The following is a 21,275-nucleotide window of genomic DNA, read 5'->3' as shown; positions in this document are numbered from 1 at the left end:
AAATATTTAGTTACTTTCTCGCACCATTTTCATTTTCCCCAAAACATCAAAACCTCTAAAACCCTCGAAGCCTCTCTCTTCAAATCTGTATACTTGTTCGAGATCGCTGCTTGCTTCGCCATTGTTGGGAAAATGAAAGCTTTTGGATCTCTTCGAATACTAATTTCCATCTCACGAACGACGACGACAACAACACCGTGTAAACCCCATCAATCTCAGAACTTTCTCCGCTGGTTTTACTCAGCGCAGCCGAATCTCGAGCCCACTTCCGTCAACGAAGACGGATCAAGCAGCGACTCTGTTTTCGATAGCAGCCAATACCCAATCGAAGATTCACCTGGAGACTCAGTGAAAAAGCCCAAGCAAGCTACTTGGGATAAAGGATACAGGGAAAGAGTCAACAAAGCCTTCTTTGAAAACTTGGCAGAGAAAGGTAAAGTGAAAGTTGCAGAAGAAGAGAGTTCTGAAGAAGAAGATGATGATGATGAGGATAGTATTGATAGTTCGAGGATTCTCGCAAAGGCTCTCTTAGAGGCTGCGTTGGAGTCACCTGATGAAGAGCTTGGTGAAGGTGAGGTTAGAGAAGAAGATCAGAAGTCGCTTAATGTCGGCATCATCGGTCCACCAAACGCAGGGAAATCGTCGCTTACTAATTTCATGGTTAGTCATTTCTGCTTGGATCTTTTATGAACCGATTGAGACGTCATGTTATATGTTTTGTTTTACATTCTGGATCCTAAAGTTGAGATTTTTAAAGTTGGTTGTATCTTTCTATTGCCCTCTTGTTGAGAATCTTGCTTACTGTTGTTTCATTATGTGTAAGTGCAGGTTGGAACAAAGGTTGCTGCTTCTTCACGGAAGACTAACACAACGACTCATGAAGTGTTAGGAGTATTGACTAAAGGGGATACACAAGTCGTAAGTTTTCTCTTATCACTACTCGTTATGGTTAAGTTTGGAGATTAACATATGTATTATTGCAACCAGTCCTAGATTGAAATATTTGATATTTGTGAACCTTGTAGTGTTTTTTCGATACTCCGGGTCTGATGCTGAAGAAAAGCGGATATGGTTACAAAGACATCAAGGCTCGTGTGCAAAATGCTTGGACTTCTGTAGACCTGTTTGATGTCCTCATTGTTATGTTTGATGTTCATAGGCATCTCATGAGGTTAGTCATTTATTCGTTTGAATACTTTATTAGCTTCGTCTAAGTTATATCTCGTAACTGAGAGTAGTATAGTTAGGAGCATCATCAAGTGGGGTATCTTGTGGTGGACTTATTGTTACTAGCTTCTCTGTTTCGATATCTTGTTCATCATCCATAAGCTTGAGAACCGCAAACCGATGGTAACATGCATCTATTTCTATCATTAGAAAAAGGAGTCATAACTGTTGTTTTGCATTTCTGGCAAGTAGAGATAGAGTTCTCTCAGACTTATTTCGTAGTTTGTGAATTCTGTTTTCTGTTTAATGTATGTAGTCCCGATTCAAGAGTTGTACGTTTGATCAAATTTATGGGCGAAGAAGAAAATCCGAAACAAAAGCGCATTTTATGTATGAATAAAGTTGATCTGGTTGAGAATAAAAAAGATCTATTAAAGGTTGCTGAGGAGTTCCAAGAGCTCCCGGCATATGAAAGGTAGATATATACACCTGACTCAGTTTATAAAACAAAGAACGGGATAGTTTAATGAACTGAATGAAACAAATGTGCTTTTTTTTCTTCTCTGTTTGGTGTTCTAGGTACTTCATGATATCGGGACTTAAGGGATCTGGAGTTAAAGATCTTACCCAGTATTTAATGGATCAGGCAGTTAAAAAACCATGGGAAGAAGATGCATTCACCATGAGTGAAGAAGTCTTGAAGAACATTTCTCTTGAAGTTGTTAGGGAGAGATTACTAGACCATGTTCATCAGGTAATAATAATACAACCTCTACTAGTGTTTTCTTCTGTATCGGTTTCTGTCTATTCCAAGATGACTAATTGCAGAATTGATTGAAACAAATTGTAGGAAATCCCATATGGCGTGGAGCACCGTCTAGTGGACTGGAAAGAGCTGCGTGACGGGTCTCTCAGGATTGAACAGCATCTCATCACTCCTAAACTTAGCCAACGCAAGATTCTTGTAGGCAAGGGTGGTGCCAAAATCGGGTAAGAGCATACAAGATCACACGCTGGTTCAAAATTCACTCTTTTCTGACAAATGGATGATGAAATTTTTGTGATGATTCCAAATTTTTGCAGGAGGATAGGAATAGAAGCCAATGAAGAGCTGAGGAGAATAATGAACCGCAAAGTTCATCTCATTCTCCAGGTAAAGCTCAAGTGAAACCATTCCTCCAAGACATGTTTTTGAGTTTGATGGATTTAGGATTGGTTTGTACGCAATTAGATATCTGTCTGTATATGGTGTTGTCAAAGATCAAACATTTGACATTAGAAATATAAACTTACTACAAACAGACAGCAATAAGATAAAAGCAACAGAGTTTCGGGGAAACAACAAGCAGTCTTAAGGCCAGAAGTGGAAATGACACGTAGTCTCTTATAACTTAAAACTAGAAATAGAAAGTCCTAACAGACTCCTGGATACGGAAGTGTTAACTGATCTAGAAGACTAACCACCGGTGTAGTAAGTACCGGGTCATAAGCTAAACCCTGCAAAACCTCTCCGTCTGAACCGCCTGAACGACTGCTACCACCGCCGGAGTAAGGACACGGTGGGACCCATAACCAGCTTTTTCTCACCATATCAAACAGCAGCTGCAACGAGGTTCCTTTTAAGACAATCATTACAAACTCTTGATTTCCGACACACTCGAATCCTTTTCCACCTTCTGCTGCAAACTGTGTGTAGAGCGGCTGAGGCATCCGTTCAATCTCGACCCACGTGGCGTTGTCTTGCTGCAAACTCCAAAGCCTAAGGCTTTTGGGAACGTTAAGCTTGCTCTTCTCAACGGCTGCTACGAGAATAAGCCTCCCTTGGCTCTCGAACAAGCTTGGCGATCGGAGAAACCTCCTCATCGGAGCTTGAATCTTGATCCAGCGGTTTCCAGTGACCTCATAGCACAAAACGCTGAAAGGGCTATAGTTCATACAGTAAAACTTGCCTTGCACGTAAACCATCTTACCAGATTCCAAGCTACAAAGCCGTGGCAAAGAAGAAGTCATCGCCCAGAGGGAGAAGAATCCGCCGGCATCAACATGGAAACTCTCCGAGGAGAGGTTTTTCACAGCGTAAGGAGATATGAGATCATCTCCGGCGACAGTAACATCAATAGAGGTCGGAGTTACTGCGAGACCTATGGAAGGGAAAAGCCGTGGCCTTGAAATTGGTGGCAACTGACTCACGGAGCCAACAAGAGGGTTACATAAGAGAATAGTTTTAAGACCAGCTTCTTCAGAGACCCAACTCACTAACCCTCCTGATGATCCAGAAGGATAAAACCCTGAAGGGATATAAGCAAAAGAGAGACGATACCATCTGATTTCATTAGGATCAAACAAAAAGCCTTCAGCTTTATTGGAATCATCATCGTTTGTTCCTCCTCCTCCTCTCTTGTAAACGTAGCTCTTTAGGGTTTTGTGTTTGAAGAAGAGGAAACAGTTGTGTCGGAGAGGAAGCAGTTGTAGATATATCTCAAGGAAAGCATTGGAGAAGAGTAGACTGTAGAATCTCTTGCAGACGCAACGTGTCCGGAAAAACGCCGGAGGTGGAAGAAAAGCGATGATGCGGTCAAGAAGAGGAGCTGGTAGCTTGCTCCAAATCCGACCGTCCATCCATTGACCGGAGCTCGAGTCTGTGGTGGTGCTCGTGGTTGTGCTACTGTTACTGCTACTGGTGAAGGTGTAAGAGAAAGGTAAGGTCAAAGATGGGTTATTGATGAACACATTTGTATCCATTTTAGTGTTTAGAGTTTGAAAAAGTGAAAAGATTGGGTGACAATGGATCTGGGGTTTTGTTCTTGTGTTGGGAATATGTGAAAGGGGAGATTTTAATCTGTAGGATTTTGGTAAAAGTTATGCAAACCCCATTGTAGGAAAAGAGGCAAAGATCATATGTATAGGTTTTGAAGAAAGAAGATACAAACGAGACAAAAGTGTTTGGTCTTTCTCTGTGCTTCTTGCATGGGTTTTTGATATGTTCTGTGACTTCAATAGAGTAAAGTGGCATATGATATATAACTTATATATATAGAACCTTTGGTATATAAAAAACAAACAAACAAAAACATATATTTTGATTGAGAAAAAGAAAAAGAAAACGTGTCACACCAACAAGTCAAGAAAATAAATAAATAAAGAAATTTTTTCTTCTATATATTTACTTTTTTTTTGCATTAGAAATAAATGTTTATATTATATTAACTCAAATTCTTTAATCTTTTATAATAATATTGTTTTTTTTTTCTACCGTTGGTAGCCTTCTTACACACGTTTTTTGGTTTGTGTGTTAACAAAATAAAATATATATATAGGTAAAAAATCAGTTGATATGTTGTGATATTTACATATTGAAGGAAAAAAAGACTAAACCGGTCAAGTGGCCAAGAGAAGAAAATAGGATTAACTCCACATAGTCTAAACTTCTCAAGAAGTTTGGATATCATTTTATAAACTCCAAAGTGTGTTTTATAGATAGGTACCGAATGTACTTTGTAATAATTCGAATTTCGTACCACAGATATATCACAGTAATTAAGTAAAGGCATAGCAAACCTAGAACATCAACAACAACAACTATCGATCCAAAGCAATTAGCACAGTTTGGTGATAATAATTGGCTAAAACCAATTAGCACAGTTTGGTGATAATAATTGGCTAACAAAGTTTTGTTTGTATATGTGTGTGTGGGTAAACGTGAAAATGGTGGCAGAAGAAGTGATGGTTCTTAAAGTTGAGAGCTTCTAGAGTTATCTTGTCAATGCCCAGCATCGAAATTATTAATTCGGAGACTACTCCAAATACTTTTCACACTTGATCACATCTTCATCTTCTTTTTCATTTTTATCTCTAATTTTGTAATACACAACTTTTCTCCTAAACTACATGCACGCTTCTCATTTTTTTATGGTGGTCAGACAAATTGTACTGGATGGAGATCAACCCAAGACAACCAGAGATTACAAGATCACACAATTGGTTTACTTAATTAATTGGTTCAATTAGGAATACTTTGTTTGTGAATATTTGTGATTCAATCTAAATAATTAGTTCGTTTTTTAATCTCGGAGAAGTGGAAACAAGTAATTTGGTACGACATGTTTGGATTGTGTGGATCCTTAATGGAATATTATTTTCTTGTTGGAGGAGACTAGATTACCTTATTCGGATCCCAACAAAAAATTTGACAATATCTTCGGTCTAATAGTGTTCAACAACGAAACTTCCATCGAGGATGAAAACTGAAAAAATATAACACACAAAATGTTATTTCTAAACATGAGAAATAGATTTGTACGTTATGCAATATGCTCCAACTTCATAGCAGAAATATCACTTAGTTTTTTTTTGGTTAAGCATTTTTTAATGCCCTGATTTTAATGTTGTTTCATGTTTATATGAAACCATTCATTATATATAGTGATTAATTTTTATTATAAATCGTAAACACTTTGTGACCCCGAAATCTCTAAGCTAAAGACCCTCAACTTCTTAACTAGAAATTTCCAATATTCGAGAAAACTAACTTTTTAAAAAAGCTTAATTCAGTTCAATTATAATATGCAAACATCAGATTGACATTACAAGACATCTTCATACTTCAACTCTTATTTTTTTTTGTTATTAATCATTGCTAGCTATAATCAGGTTTAGAAAGAAAGAATTTAACAATGTTTAGAAAGAAAAAAAAAAAAAAAGAAGTTTGGAGTTATTGAGATTAGGGTTAGAGAAGACATCATGACTGAAAATAAAAAAAGAAGAGAGAGAGTGAAGAGTAGAGTCAGATCAAAAGTCCAATCAGGGTTTCTTATTTAAGGCATTGTTTACCGTGAAAATAATATATACAAGTGCGAATATCTGAAGCTGACAAGTCGCAAAAGGGTAATAATATTCTCTATTTGCAGTAACTCAAGAGGCTTCGCTTTTGTTTGTGTTTTGATGCTAAAGGAAGTCTCTGAAACCAAACAGTGTCTTGTTTTTATCAAATCATCTATCTTCCCATTTCCCAACTAGGTTTTTTACTTTTAATTACGCTTACAAGTCGTACCCATAGTTAATACTTATTGGTATCTCTGTTTTAATTTATTATAGAAAAAAAATGGTTAGCTATGCGAAATATTGGTGAATACATGGTCAAACATGCCAAGTATACTATTGTATACTCAAATTATATGTATTACATGGTCACATGCATAAACTATATGACGTTATGCGGTCAACATCATAAATATATAATTCAGTACACCGGTCAATTGACTCCGGCGAAGACCAACGTTGACTCCGGCGAAGACCGACGTTGACTCCGGCGAAGACCGACGTTGACTCCGGCATTGACCAGCACTTAAAAAAAAATTCTAAATTAAAAAAAAAATATTATAGTAAATTATTTATGGGTTTTCATGATTAAAAGAAATTTTCTATTCAATATCCAAATATATCTTTTATATATCTCTAATATATTCATTCTTATAATTAATTACTTTTTATTTTTCAAGATATAAAAACAATTTATAATTATTTTCATGATTTAATATCTTGAAAATCATTAGAAATGATTTTATATCTTGAAGATTATTATAAATGATTTTTTTTTTATTTTGAAAATAATTATAAATGATTTTTATTTAACTATTTACTTTAGCTTGAAAAATAAAAAGTAATTAATTATAAGAATGAATATATTAGAGATATATAAAAAAATATTTGGATATTGAGTAGAAAATTTATTTTAATTATGAATACCCATAAATAATTTACTATAATAATTTTTTTTTTAATTTAGATTTTTTTTAAGTGTTGGTCAACGCCGGAGTCAATTGACCGGTGTACTGAATTATATGTCTATGATATTGACCGCATAATATTATATAGTTCATGTAACCATGTAATACATATACTTTGTGTAGTTGAATATACAATAGTATACTTGGCATGTATGACCATATTTTCACCAATAGTTAATGTAGCTAGCCATCTTTTTTCCTTTATCATAAACCATAATCCTCTTTTTTTTTTTTTGTCGCCCACATTAATAACTAATTCTAAACTTTAGTCTCCCGCCATTGTGTATTTACACACATGTGTTAATTTATCATATTATGTGACATATATAACAGTCATGGATATAAATTTCCGATCCAAAGAGGAAACTGATTTTGTAAATAGATGTCTAGGACTTTATATAGAGTGGATTATTACAATATTTGTTCTCTAGAAACTCTCTGATTTTTTGTTTTAATTTTCAGTTAATTTCATATGCACTAAAGCTATTAACTTATTTAATCAAGGAACACATAAGAAACTAAAATACGGTGAGTCAATTTGATCTTTCAGTACTTCACCTTTTTTTTTCTTTTTCTCATTCATCTCCTTAGAAGATAAAATGCATGCAGACGTTCATATGTAAGTAAAGTAGATGGATGCTAATGTATTGTCTGTTCATCAAATTCTATCTAGCTCTAAAATCTATGGAAATGAGGGGGTAAAAACATTGTAGCTATCAAATTCTAGAACTCAAAGTAAATATTAACCTTCAAGAAACCGCCACTTATGGAAAAATGTTAAAAACTTTTTCGAACTTGGTAGTTTTGGGTTGTCTTCACTCTTCAAGCAAACCTTATTTTGTTTTTTTTCACCCTTTGACACTTATTTTAACTTTTCACCTAGATCAGTAGTAACTCAGCTGGCCCTTTCTTTTACTTTAATAGATGAAATCTCACAATGCATCAAATATAATAAATAAAAGTATATAACGAATTCAAGGGTAAATATTGTGGACTAAACTTTTGATGAAATTTGGAGTTAGCGTATAAAAACGATTTTTTTTAAGAAATGGTAGCATCAACCAAATCTAATAATCTATTTGTTGGAAACAATCTCACTTCTTCCCCTACACATCCTTGAAAGTTGATATGGTATGGCCTAATAAGTGACTCGCATGTTGAAGGGTATTCGGAAAACGTATACGTTTGTCATTTCTCCGCTAACATCCATAAACGACAAGTAGCCATCTCCACACTTGAATACGAGATTGAGTAAACTTATTTTAGTTGCGTTAACTAATTTGTTGGTTTTATTAACGTCTCGGACTAAGGTATGAGATTTAGAGTTTTCTTCTATAAGTATGTTACATCCAAGTCTGAAAAACCCTTTCCAAATTGAAATTGGGAATGAGAGCTACATTTTTAAAAAAAATTATGGGACTTTCCTTTTATTATTTCAAACAACGGGAAAATGTTACACCGCAAAAACATTGTTGTAAACGGTGATTGAATCTATATTAACATTTTTGAAGTACATTTTGTGTTATGCTCTTTTAGTTTTGTTTATTTAAAAAGTTCAACATTAATCTCTAAAAAATTTCCAAAACTAACATTACTCCAGATTTTGTTTCCTAAATATTTTACATTTTATTTCAATTAAAAAAATAAAAGCAATCAATATGGAAATAGAAGTTATCATATATTTAACCATACATTATGTTGTGTTTTGAATAAATTCTATATCTGAATCCTTCGTAAACAAAGAAAAAAACAATTTGATTTCCATTTTGTTTTTCAAAATCTGTGAGCTTTGATTCTTAACGTAAGAAAAACTTCGATTGACAATTATTTAAATCTTATAATTAACATATATAAACTTAATAAAAATTTTAATTATTACGAATATGTAAAATTAAAAAAATCTAAAATACTATATAATGTGGTTATATAGTAGATGAGTTATAAAGAGAACATGTTGAAATTAATAAAATATTATAAAATTTGTGTTAACACGGGTTAAATCCTCATTTAATTATTTATCAACACTACTAATATTATAATAATTGACATAAAATCAAGTTGATTTAACTAAGATTGTATAAAATAATTAAATCATTAGAAAAAATTGACTTAATCACAGCGTATAATTACTGATTATGTATTTAGATCTCTTATTTTTTGTTATAATAATTAAAAATCAAAATAGAATCTCAAACACTAAACAAAACAAACTAAATATAACAAACAAATGGTCATGAAGTGTATTGCGGGTTAAAAATAATATAAAAATTTAGCCGCACAACAACTAGAAAATTTAGTTATTCCTCTATTTACAAAACATTCAATATTTAACAAATATATATAATACAAAATATAAATTACAATAGAAATTATATGCCGTTAAAATCTAGTATAGGAGTCTTAGGAGAGACAATGAAACTATTAGAGAATGTATATAGTTGGTTTACCTTGGTATATCTCTCTTGTATATATAGTTCGGTTAGAATAGTAATTTAGTTTACTTGTATATAGCTAGTATCTCACTTTACACTTAAAAAATTAACTTTTCTCGGATTCTGGATTCTGTTTCATCTCTCTCGATCTTCATGGGGAAAGCTAATAGAAACATACATAGACACAACACAAGTAAGAGAAAAAAAAATCAAATATAGGAGTATAATGAAAAAACTGTAAAAAAAAAAATGAATCATTGGAAATTGGATTAATCAATGTTGGTGTGTTAAAGAGATCGACCAAGTATCCATCTCTGGAACATCATGAATCATGAATCTTTCCTCCATTTTATATTATGCCGTGTGTCCTTCCTTCCCTACAAGACTGAACTAAGAAAAACCTACTTTTGGTTCTTGTTTAACTTTAAATGTAACGACACGAGAGTGAGATTTTATGTACTCGGAAAGAGACTTGCTTAATTTGTGACAAATGTTATATTGTTTCGCGTAAGTCTTTATGTATCCAATAACTTGGTTGTTAAGAAACCATTGCTTGTTCATTAAAAAAAAAGGTGTAAATTAAAGTTATATAACTCGGGATGGTTAAGAAAGCCCATGCATCTTGGGCCTAATTTAGCGCCGACCTTGAATAAGTTCCAAGATTAATGAATATAAATCTCATTAGGTTCTTTTGAAACCATACTTTATATAATAATAAGATTCTAATTCATTTATTTAGTTGTCACTCTCCGAGAAACAAATACAACGACATGAATTCCATCCCAATCGATCTCTTTCACGAGATCTTCACGAGACTGCCTGCGAAGTCAATCGGGAAGTGTTGTTGAGTTTAGAAGCAATGGGCGTCCATACTTGACTGTCAAGATTTCACCGAATTGTTTCTGACCAGGACCTGGACCCGTCCACGTCTCTTGTTTGCTGTCCAAGGAGAGGGTGAGTGGCTCTTCTTCTCGTCGCCTCAAACTCAGAATCCGTATGAGAAGTCGTCTCTTGCACTAGCTGCCGATATTTATATAAAGTTCCGTTTGGACAAAGACCACTACAGATGTCAGTATACTTCTGGTTTGATCTATTTCTCTGGTACGAAGGGCCAAGTGATATGCAATCCTATCACAGGACAACATGCGATATTACCTAAAGCGGACAGAGAGTTGCGAAGTTTTTTTGGGTTTGATCCGATTGACAAGCAATACAAGGTATTGCTTATCAATAGAATAGGTGATGGTGAAAGGGCCTATCATATTCTGACACTAGGAAGTGGAATAATGAGGTGGAAGATGATCCAGTGTCCCCTTACCCATTATGTTTATCATACGTGTAAAAGTATATGCATCAATGGGGTTTTGTATTACTTAGCTGGACGACCTGATGAAAGGTATAAGTACGGTATTGTAGGTGTGATAGTTTGCTTTAATGTTAGGTATGAGAAATTCACGTTTGTTGATGGAGAGTGCTTTACAGATGAGCATAATACTATATTGATCAATTATAAGGGTAAATTAGGTGGGATTAGTTTGACATATGATAAGTCTGGTGTCCTTGAGTTACGTATTTGTGTTCTAGAGGATGTCGAGAAACAAGAATGGTCTAAACGAGTCCATTTTATATCTCGGATGCATGAGAAAGTCATTGACCCCTGGAATATTTACGTTTTTGGGGTGACTGCTACAGGTGAGATTGTTTTGTCTGAAAACTATACACATAAACCTAATTATGTATACTACTTCAACCACGAAAGGAAACTCTCAAAAGTGTTGAAATCCAAGGTGTTGGAGAATACAAAGAATGGTTTAATCAGCATAGAGTTTACGCTTTTTCAGACCATGTACAAAATCTTAGTTTTGACGATTCAGAGCAAACCAAGTCAAGCTACACACAGTAGGGAAGATGTAGAGAGATAAGAGACAGTGAGAGAAGGGATAGGTGAAAAAAATGGGCATGTCATGTGTGCTCTATCTATGCGTTTATGTTCTTTAGAGAATCAAATCTTTTGTGAGAATTACTCACTGCATATACCTTTTTCAACTTTTCTGATTAATCAGTTTTTTTTTTTTTTAAAATTTTATTCTGTAATTTCATCTCTCTTCAGTTTTAAATTAAATATATAATATCTTCCCCCACAGTAATGAAAACAAATCGCGAAATTTATATTGATGCCGTCTTCTACATAGTAGCTGCCTTGTCACCATCATTGAGATCAAAAGTGTTTCTTGCCGTGTGTACGTCGGAGGGAACCAGAATTGAAGAAGCAGAGATACATTGTGGCATGCAAGGTCTTATTACTTACCCCAGCCTTTGATTCAAACTCTTCCGCAGCAAATATAGCATCTTGAACCAAATGTCCAAATCTATATTTGTTGGAAATAATCTCACTTCTCTGTACATCCTTGAAGCGGTCTGGAAAGAGGCTTGCTTTAACTGTGACAAATGTTATATTATAATACAGTATAATGTATAATCTATTTTTGAAATACATTTGGAGAATAAATCCACGAGTTTCTACTTATTTACAAGCTCATGTCATTAATATTTAGTTACCAAAAATATATTATGGGTCATATTTTAAAATAAGGAAATCTCTCAGCCTAACTAAAACCTAATTATGTGATTTTCTTTCCCTTTTATTTGATTTTATATTTAAATTATTATATAATATATTTAATTAATAAAAGTTGCGATTTTTTTCTGCATATTATGTAATATTCAACCGATAAATAAAAACAATATGTATACGATGTTTCACATCATCGAAAAAACTGGACAAAAATTCAAAGTCATCCTATAAAAGATAGACCAAAATGATTATGAATATGAATAATTAGGAAACTTGATTTATCAAATATTCAAATTTAAATATTTTATTTGGTTTATCCGGTTCCTTATTTTAAAGAATTTAAAATTTTATAAATTTTCAATATTATAAATAACTATACCTTGTAAGAAGTTTAATTATGATAAATATTTCAATTTCTAAAAAAGATAAACTTTATAAAATGTTTAAAATATTAATAATATGTTTAGACTTTTACGAATTTTTTCTTGCGGCGTGTATCAAGAGCTAAAATATCACGGACGTGGTTATATGGTTGGACAGATTTGGGTAGATATTAATATAAAATTAAAATATCATTAATTCTGTGTTACACATAAAAAATCACTTCAGTAATTTGTTAACAATATCAATATTAGAGAAATTGACATATCCAATTAAGTTGATTCTATTAATATTATGTAAAAAATAAATTGTTCTGCATCTTATTGTGAGTTAAACTTAATACAATTAGATATAAGCATTAAACAAAACAAATAAAATTAACAAACAAAAGTTATTTTTTCTACCAAATAACTTTACTGTATTAATAATTTTTATCAGGTGGTATTATTGTCGAATTAAATTAATGATTTACCTATCACACCCTTACCTATTTCAATACCAAGGATAATGAAAGATGTAGACTTTATTTAAACTAAACATACATCGAAATAGATTTTGATGCAAGTGGTCAAAACATCCTATTAGAATTCGACTCCACAAAATCGTGTTACGATGTGTAGTAGGAATCAGCTCAGATTCAATAAAAAATAAAATTTAACCACTGATTTACCATAATTTTTCCAGTTTTCGAAGGACAACAAAAAAACCCACCAAGTTCACTTGTTTATACCAAATCATTGCTGAATCTTATCTTTCCCTTTTTTTCTTTTTTTTTTTGTCCAAAGCTGAATCCTATCTTTCCAAAAACCATGTCTTGCCATTGAAATATCAAATATGTTTCGATCAACACAAAAACAAGAAGAAAAAAAAAAAAAAAAAAAACACACAAAAACAAGACATTAAAAAAGGTAAATAAAAAATTGGATGGTTAATTAAAAGCCCATGCTTATTGGGTCTTACGTTAGTGCCCACCCTGATTAGGCCCACCGCCCTAAACTTTTTATTGATTAGGTCGAGATCTTGAGTCTGTCTGTGGCTGTGCGATTTGTTTTCTCTCTGAAATATCTTTCTCCGTCCAACTCCGATCATGGATAGTGGAAAACCTTTTGATTCCATTCCAGATGATCTCCTCATCAAGATACTGTCGAAATTGCCAGCAAAATCAATAGCTAAGTGTCGTTCCGTGTCGAAGCGATGGAAGTCCTCGGCTCTAATGAGATCTGGATTCCACCGTGACGATTTCACCGACTTGTATCTAACCAGGTCGAAACCTCGTCGACGACTCTTAATTGGGGTACAAAAACCACAAGAAGGTGAGTGGAGCTTTTACTCAACTCCTCAGCCTCAGAATCCATCTGAGAAGTCTTCTCTTGTAGTATCCGCCGCTGATTTTCATATCAAGTTCTCTAAAGGAACAAGCGGGTACAATTGTAGCTATGCCTCTGGATTGATCTATTTCCATAAGATGTGTATCCCAAAGGAAGATGAAGATCTAAAGCGTGTGATATGTAACCCTCTCACAGGTCAGTATGTGATCTTACCTGAACTTAGAGGTGGTGTTTCGCATAGCTATTCGTATAGCTATTTAGGGTTTGATCCGGTTGACAAGGAATTCAAGGTATTGTTCATGACTACTCGTGAATTTATAGCTTCTAGTGGTACAGATCATTATATCTTGACACTGGGAGCTGAAGAATTGAGGTGGAGGAAGATCAAATGTCCTTTTACACATGAGCCTTTTTGGGAAAGGATCTGCATCGATGGTGTTTTGTATTACTTAGCTCAAGTTGGAAGGTCTTATGTGATAGTTTGCTTTGATGTTAGGTCTGAGACATTCAAGTTCATAGGCGTAGAAAGACATTTTGATGAATTGATAAACTATAAGGGGAAACTATGTGGGATTGATTTGAAGTATGGTTATGATGGTGGATTCCCCGTTCAGTTGAGTATGAAGGTTCTAGAGAAGCGGGAATGGTCCAGCTATGTCTACTCTTTGTCGGATGATCAGAGTGAAGGTTTTAAGGTCAAAGAGAATCTATCCGTTGTTGGGGTGACTACTTCAGGTGAAATTGTTTTGTCGACGAATTCTGCGTCTAATCCTTTTTATGTTTTCTATTTCAATCCGGAAAGGAACATTCTCCAAGTTGTTGAAATGCAAGGTGTTGGAGATAACTGTGATTGGAGATATGCCTTTGTAGAAGACTATGTAGAGGATATTAGTGTTACTGATGCAATGCAACTGAAGTTAGCAGCCCCTTTACAACCAGGCCGAAACATTGTTCCCGAGAGGCCAAAACCACAACAACGCCGAGATACGTCTCTCTACCTCTCCAAGACTTCTCAATCTGTGGAAAACGAGGAGCAAAATAATGTTCCTGTGAGGCCAGAACCACAACGACGTAGGGACACGTCTCCTGATCTTTCCAAGTCTCCCCAATCTGTGAAGAACAAGGAGCAGAACGGGTGCGGATCATCATCAGCTAACCTGCTCTATCGCTCTGTTAGCTTAGCTATTTTATGTTTTGGTACACTTAGCTATGTTTTTTTTGTCCAAAAAAAGAAAAAATAGTGTAGCTCTGTCATTCGACTGGCTTAGCTAAAAAGCCTAAAATTTTCATCGTTCCCTGTGTCTCCTCTTTGGCTCTAAATTTGTCTGATCCGAAAACTTTTAAACAATGAAACAGAGACAATATTCATGGAGTTTAGATACATCTTGCAATGGTAGCATAGTTTTACAGCATAGAGTATTGACAAATTTTGTCTAAAAGGATCTAATATCTGTCCAAGTGTTGTTACAAAGCAATAATAGATGTTAAGAGACTAGCTAGGACTTGCCTGCTTTGGACATGCTTGGGTCTAAATTGGTACAGGATTCCTGACAACTTTATTCAAAGAACCCTAGATCACGTTATGGGACTATTAAGAGCAGAACCGAAGGAAAGCAATTGAATATGACTGAGAACTTCACAAAGTGATCTGGAGCATAATTTGGATCCATATTCCACAGGTCTTAGTCTCAGAGGCTGCCACATAATGACATAACAGCAAAGATGTGAGCTCTTCAGCACAGTGACAATCATTTAAAATAGAGTCAAAGCTATAAGACAGGCAAAACGTATATAAAACCTGAATCAAAACGAACAAGTCGACAAGGCTTCGCAACGAGGTTTGTAAACCATACCAGGAGCTCTAACCACTGAAAACGCAGCCAAAAGGTTAATGGCACAGTGACAAGAATGATTTGAGAATGTGAAGGAGTTAAAGTTGGAATCTAAATCTATGGCTCCAACTTCAATGTCAGCTTGTAATTTAACTCCATAATTATCGATAGAAATGTTTGTTTAACTCTCAAATTTTTTACATTTTTATATGAATTTGAAAGGTTAAAAAGTGTTAGTATAAGCCTGTTGAAATTTATTTAACTTCTGCATCTGAAACAGAGTCTACGACCAAACCAGAGGAATCTCTCTGATGGTAAACTGACGACAATACAAAAAGCGTTAGCCACTTAACCCATATCACTCCCTAATTATGTTACTGTTACACGTAATTTATCTACATTGTGTTTTCAAAAAGCAAATTACTGTTTTATCTACATTGTGTTTTCTTTAGACTCTTTTTTCTTCTTCTAATGTTATTGTTTGAAAGTACTTTATAGTATTCTTGTTTCCTTTGACATTGTTTTTACAAAATTACTAGACTGATACCGGAAATAAGAGCTGTTTTTAATATCTAATTTGTGCCAGTCTCTTACTTTTTCCGGCCTAAATTTTGCAACAGTCCTCACTCCTCACTTAATGATCATACAGTTTACTACTTTGTAGACCATGCATGTCGAGAATCTTAGGGTTAATGTTATAAAGACAAGTTAGACAACATAAGTTGCAACATCTATACATACGCCTACCAGAACAGAGCACATCTACATCTCAAAATTTGATGCTCTGTGTTTTTTAGAAGATGAGTAAAATGTACAGGTTGTGTTTGTATTCTCTCTCTGTAAACAGTAAGTTATTAAAGTTGTATTTTATAGGTGAAATAGTCTTGTAGATCACGTAACCAGCGCTATCAGCAAGAGGCACTACTGTTGGGCCTTAATTAGGTTAGTGCCAATCTCCGAATAAGTTCAAGTGCACCACCGCCTCCTAATTAGATAAATAAAAATCATCTAATTAGGTCGAACATTAAAAAAAAAAACTAATCCAAAACTATACGTATCTCCTGGTCGATCATGGTTAGTGGAAAAACTTTTGATTCCATTCCAGATGAGCTCATTCTCGAGATATTCTCGAGATTGTCTACAAAAACAATTGCTAGGTGCCGCTGCGTGTCGAAGCGGTGGAAGTCCTCGGCTCTCATCAGGTCAGGATTTCACCATGAGGATTTCACCGAGTTAACTCGTCCACGTCTCTTAATTGGAGTAAAAAAAGAAGGTGAGTGGAGCTTTTACTCAACTCTTCAGCCTCAGCCTCAGAATTCATATGAGAAGTCGTCTTCTCCCGTAGTAGCCGCCACCGAGTTTCATTCCAAGTTCTCTAAAGGCATAAGCGAATACAATTGTAGCTATGCCTCTGGCTTGATCTATTTCCATAATATGCGCATCCCAAGGGAAGATAAAGATGTAAAGCGTGTGATATGTAACCCTCTCACAGGACAGTATGTGATTTTACCTGAACTTAGAGGTGTTTCATATAGCTATTTAGGGTTTGATCCGATTGACAAGGAATTCAAGGTATTGTTCATGACTAATCCTGAATATATAGCTTCTAGTGGTGCAGATCATTATATCTTGACACTAGGAACTGGGGAATTGAGGTGGAGGAAGATCAAATGTCCTTTTACACATGAGCCTTTTTGGGAAAGGATTTGCATCGATGGTGTTTTGTATTACTCAGCTCATGTTGATTATGATGGTGGAAGAAGTTCTCATGTGATAGTTTGCTTTGATGTTAGGTCTGAGGCATTCAAGCTCCTTGACCTGAATCGCCGTTTCGATGGGATGATAAACTATAAGGGGAAATTATGTGGGATTTATTTGGATTATGCAAATGATGGTGGATTTCCCGTTAAGTTGAGTATGAGGGTTCTAGAGGATGTCGAGAAGCCTGAATGGTCCAACTATGTCTACTCTTTTTCGGCTCAGAATGAAGTTGTCAAGGTCAACTATGTCTACACACTTAATCTATCCGCTGTTGGGGTGACTGCTTCTGGTGAAATTGTTTTGTCGACGAATTCTACGTCTAATCCATTTTATGTTTTCTACTTCAATCCCGAAAGGAACACTCTCCAGAGTGTTGAAATCCAAGGTGTTGGAGGAGCTAACTGTGATTCAAGAGTTTATGTCTTTGTAGACTATGTAGAGAATCTTAGTGTTAATGATGCAACTAGTAGGCGAAAATATTAAGTGTGCAGACTATGTAGAGGGTCTTATTGTTAATGATGCAATGCAACTCAAGTCAAGCCCTTTACAACTAGAAGGCGAAAATATAGTTCCCAAAAGGCCAGAACCAGAACGACGTAGGCATACATCTGCTGACCTCTCCAAGTCTTTTCAATCTGTGAAGAGCAAGGAGCCTAACAAGTACGAATTATCAGCTAACCTGCTCTTACGCTCTGCTGGCTTAGCTATTTTATTTGTTGTTTTGTATTGTTTGTTTTTTCGTTTTGTTTAGCTCTATCATTCTGCTGGCTTTGAGTTAAATTTGTCACATATGGACACATAAGATCAATAACGCCTAATCAATAGTCTGACGATTATTCATTTGTTATGATTTACAATATATTTCCCTGTGGTTTCCCCTTTGGCTCTAAATCTGTCTGATCCGAAATATTTTCTTGATTAATTGTGTAAGGACAAATCAAAAAGCTGATTCTAAAGAATTAAACAAAAGACAATATTCATGGAGTTTGAAATAGGACAAGCTTTTGATAACCATAAAAGGTGATAGTGTCCTCAGCTAATGCGGCAATCCGTCAAATAGAATCATAGAAATGTTTGTTTCAACTCTCCAAAAATTTAATTCTTATGTGAACTTTTATTAATCTGAATCATTATTTGGTTAGAACGTGTAAGTTTAAGCATATTGAATTTTATTTAACTCTGCATCTGATACAAAGTCTACGACTAAAACACAGGGGAATCTCTCTTATGACAAGTGAAAAATACAATATTACAAAAAGCGTTAGCCACCTAGGCATATCACTCTGTTTGGCTTACCTTACAATTTTGTCTTGACTTTTTTTCATTTCTTCTGGTTTTGACTTACATGCCCTAATTTTGTTACACGTTTACTTGGAAATCTGAAGCAAGTGAATGTTTTATCGACATTGTGTTTTCATAAAATCGCCTAGCTCAAGATTTTTGATTTTTCTTTCAGGACTTAAGACCTTAATTAGCAGTATAACTTGGAGCTACAACAATATCATAGAACATTCTTGCTTCTCCAACTATTGTAATCTTGAACTCTCGGAACTAAAGATGAACGAAACAAACAGAAAACGTAATGCCCACGAATATTTATAACAAAACTTGGTTATAAGATTCCAAACGATTCACTATCTTGAGAGAACATATTCCAAGACTCTTACATCATTGTGAGAGAGACCGCATGCAAATCATCACTAATCAAAAATACCAACTTATTCTTATCTACTCTGTTTCTTAACAGAGAACAACTACAAGTCTACAACGTAGGCCGTAGCATGACGTCCATAGCAGGACCACCATCGTCATTCTTCACAACTGTATCCTCTAAGCTAATTCCACTCTTTACCAAGAAGTGATACATACAAATTGACTACCACATCAAATGTACCTAGAAAATAAAAGAACGCCACAGTTTCGTGAAACCACAACAAGTTTGGAACTTGGAAGCCACGTAATGGTACGTTTAGGTCAAATCGATCTGTTTTACTCAGTCTGAACTAAACGAACCGAGCAAAACAGAATAACAAAGGTTACTGATTGGTTTATATGACTTTAAACCGCAACCGAACTGATGTTTGCCCTATGGGATGTTTTGTACTCTCTCTCTCCATCAGATAACCAAATACAACACAGTGATCATGGAAAGAGGAGATTCAGATTCCATCCCAACTGATCTCATTAATTATCGGAACTGATGTTTTCTTGCGTTACCACTGGTTTGATCTATTTTTCTAGTATGCGGATTTCAAAGAAAGAGGATGAGGATGCAGTGCCTGTCTTATGTAACCTTATCACCCGAGAGTACGCCATCTTACCTTTCTTGATGAGGTACAATACTTTTTTAGGGTATGATCCGAGATTGACAAGCAATTCAAGGCATTGTTCATTGCCTATCCATGGTGTTCTGATCGTCATGAAGTTCCAGTAGGAACTGAAAAAATGGGATGAAGGAAGATCCATTGTCCCTTTACCCATTATCCTTCTTCTCAAGCTAAGGGAATATAATTGCATCAATGGGGTTTTGTATCACTTTGCTGTCAAAATTGTTCAAACTTCCGATGGTGGTGATGAAAAGTGTGAGGATGTGATTGTTTGCTTTGATGTTAGGTCTCAGAAATTCAAATTTAATGATGTAAATTTCCTTTCAAGTACATATGACATTAATATATTGATTTTGAGAAACTATAAGGGTAATTTAGGTGTGAATCTGTTTAAACTGAATAAACTGTTACAATTGATACCAAGATCGGCCTCTAGACACAGCTAGATCATAACCGTCTCCTCAAAGTCACATAAGACTCTGTTTCACAACAAAACAACATAAAACCTTTTTTTCTTCCTTTACAAGTATATAAGCACTGAAGAAGATGAGCTATTTACTCGCACATGTTCCTTTCTTATCATTTCTTTTTATGTACACCTGATGAGGCTTATCAGAATCAGACGTTTTGTGACCCTCGTAGAAGGTTTAACCTTGAGTTGTGTATGTGAGTTCTAGAGGATGTAGACAAAACTGAATGGTCAAAATATGTCTACCCTACTATGATTTCATCGTTGGAGTGACTGCAACATGTGAAATTGTTTTTTTTTTTCTTCTGAGAAGTGTACATCTAGACCGTTTTATGTTTTCTACTTCAACCCCGAAACAAAAACCCTCCAAAGTGTTGAAATCCAAGGTTTGGAGGAGGGTAGTAGAGTTTTCGCTATGTAGAGGATCTTAACGTTAACGATGCAAAGCAACTCAGGTAAAGCTCAGTATACCAATGCCTAGATATCAATAGGAAAAGGTCCACAACCACAGCTACTCCATCAGTGAAGAAGAATAAGCAGCCGACATCCTGCAGAATGAGGACATGTATTGATTATTTTTGTTGGCTAATCTGATAATTCATGTTTAATAATCTAAGCTACTTTAGTCGTGAGTGTGACTTCTCATTACAGGTTTTGTGTGGGTTTTACCCCTATTTTTGTTGAAGTTTTGCTCTTGTATTATACCAGAAGCCATTGCTTCAAATACAGAGCATGGTAGAGAAAAAACAGAGAATGAAAAAGTGGAAAACTTCTCAATTATTCTCGACAACTTTGCATTACAACATTACACACAATTATATAGAGTGCTACGGTCGTAACCGTTCGATTAGTAACGGAAACAACGCAACTTTTAACATACACCTATTCATGTAGCATATGACCGAACTCAATTACCACTAACAATTTTTTCTTAGCTTGTTTTTATAAGTTTTTTAAGACCTCTCTATTGTATTGTTGTTTGCTTTGAATTTTTTTAGCGCAATCAACTAGAAAATAATCTCACATGGAAAAAATTAGCTCAAGCGGGCAGTAACATATGTAACAAGGAAAGCTGCACTGTGCCAATCTCTTACTTGAACCAGCCTTTGTTTCAAACTCTTGTCAGTAAAGCCGAGGAAGAGTTTGGATTTAATCATCATGAAGATACTTTTCTCTCTGTTCTGTTACTTTTCACACTCCAGATCAGAACATTAAAC

General features: G+C 34.9%; 2 protein-coding genes and 3 pseudogenes across 2 annotated transcripts; 4 read left to right on the top strand and 1 right to left on the bottom strand.

Annotated features, from left to right (window-relative positions):
* Positions 1-31: 31 nt before the first annotated feature.
* Positions 32-2,506, top strand: LOC104777137 (GTP-binding protein ERG). Its single transcript, XM_010501347.3, has 7 exons — positions 32-660; positions 829-918; positions 1,026-1,171; positions 1,484-1,642; positions 1,747-1,921; positions 2,018-2,157; positions 2,251-2,506. The coding sequence occupies exons 1-7, from the start codon at positions 133-135 to the stop codon at positions 2,333-2,335; spliced, it is 1,323 nt and encodes a 440-aa protein (XP_010499649.1). The 5' UTR covers positions 32-132; the 3' UTR covers positions 2,336-2,506.
* Positions 2,414-4,002, bottom strand: LOC104777136 (protein UNUSUAL FLORAL ORGANS pseudogene; annotated as a pseudogene).
* Positions 4,003-10,155: 6,153 nt separating this feature from the next.
* Positions 10,156-11,307, top strand: LOC147946888 (putative F-box protein At5g42430 pseudogene; annotated as a pseudogene).
* A 2,045-nt stretch (positions 11,308-13,352) lies between these two features.
* LOC104777135 (putative F-box protein At1g30930) lies at positions 13,353-14,960 on the top strand. The gene has a single exon (XM_010501345.3). The coding sequence runs from the start codon at positions 13,429-13,431 to the stop codon at positions 14,908-14,910; it is 1,482 nt and encodes a 493-aa protein (XP_010499647.1). The 5' UTR covers positions 13,353-13,428; the 3' UTR covers positions 14,911-14,960.
* A 1,612-nt stretch (positions 14,961-16,572) lies between these two features.
* On the top strand, positions 16,573-18,013 carry LOC104778985 (F-box only protein 12 pseudogene; annotated as a pseudogene).
* Positions 18,014-21,275: the final 3,262 nt, after the last annotated feature.

The sequence above is a fragment of the Camelina sativa genome, chromosome 3 (assembly GCF_030686135.1).
Source record: "Camelina sativa cultivar CO46 ecotype springtype chromosome 3, ASM3068613v1".
In the NCBI taxonomy this organism is placed as follows: Eukaryota; Viridiplantae; Streptophyta; class Magnoliopsida; order Brassicales; family Brassicaceae; genus Camelina; species Camelina sativa.
The sequence above is the reverse complement of the archived record's forward strand: the minus strand, read 5'-3'. Positions and strand labels throughout refer to the sequence as shown.

Bases quoted from the DNA above. Each gene is read 5' to 3' on its own strand.
- LOC104777137 (XM_010501347.3), top strand. From the start codon at position 133: ATGAAAGCTTTTGGATCTCTTCGAATACTAATTTCCATCTCACGAACG. The intron at 1,643-1,746 runs GTAGATATATAC...TTGGTGTTCTAG, and splicing joins GAGCTCCCGGCATATGAAAG to GTACTTCATGATATCGGGAC. The intron at 1,922-2,017 runs GTAATAATAATA...AACAAATTGTAG, and splicing joins TACTAGACCATGTTCATCAG to GAAATCCCATATGGCGTGGA.
- LOC104777135 (XM_010501345.3), top strand. From the start codon at position 13,429: ATGGATAGTGGAAAACCTTTTGATTCCATTCCAGATGATCTCCTCATC.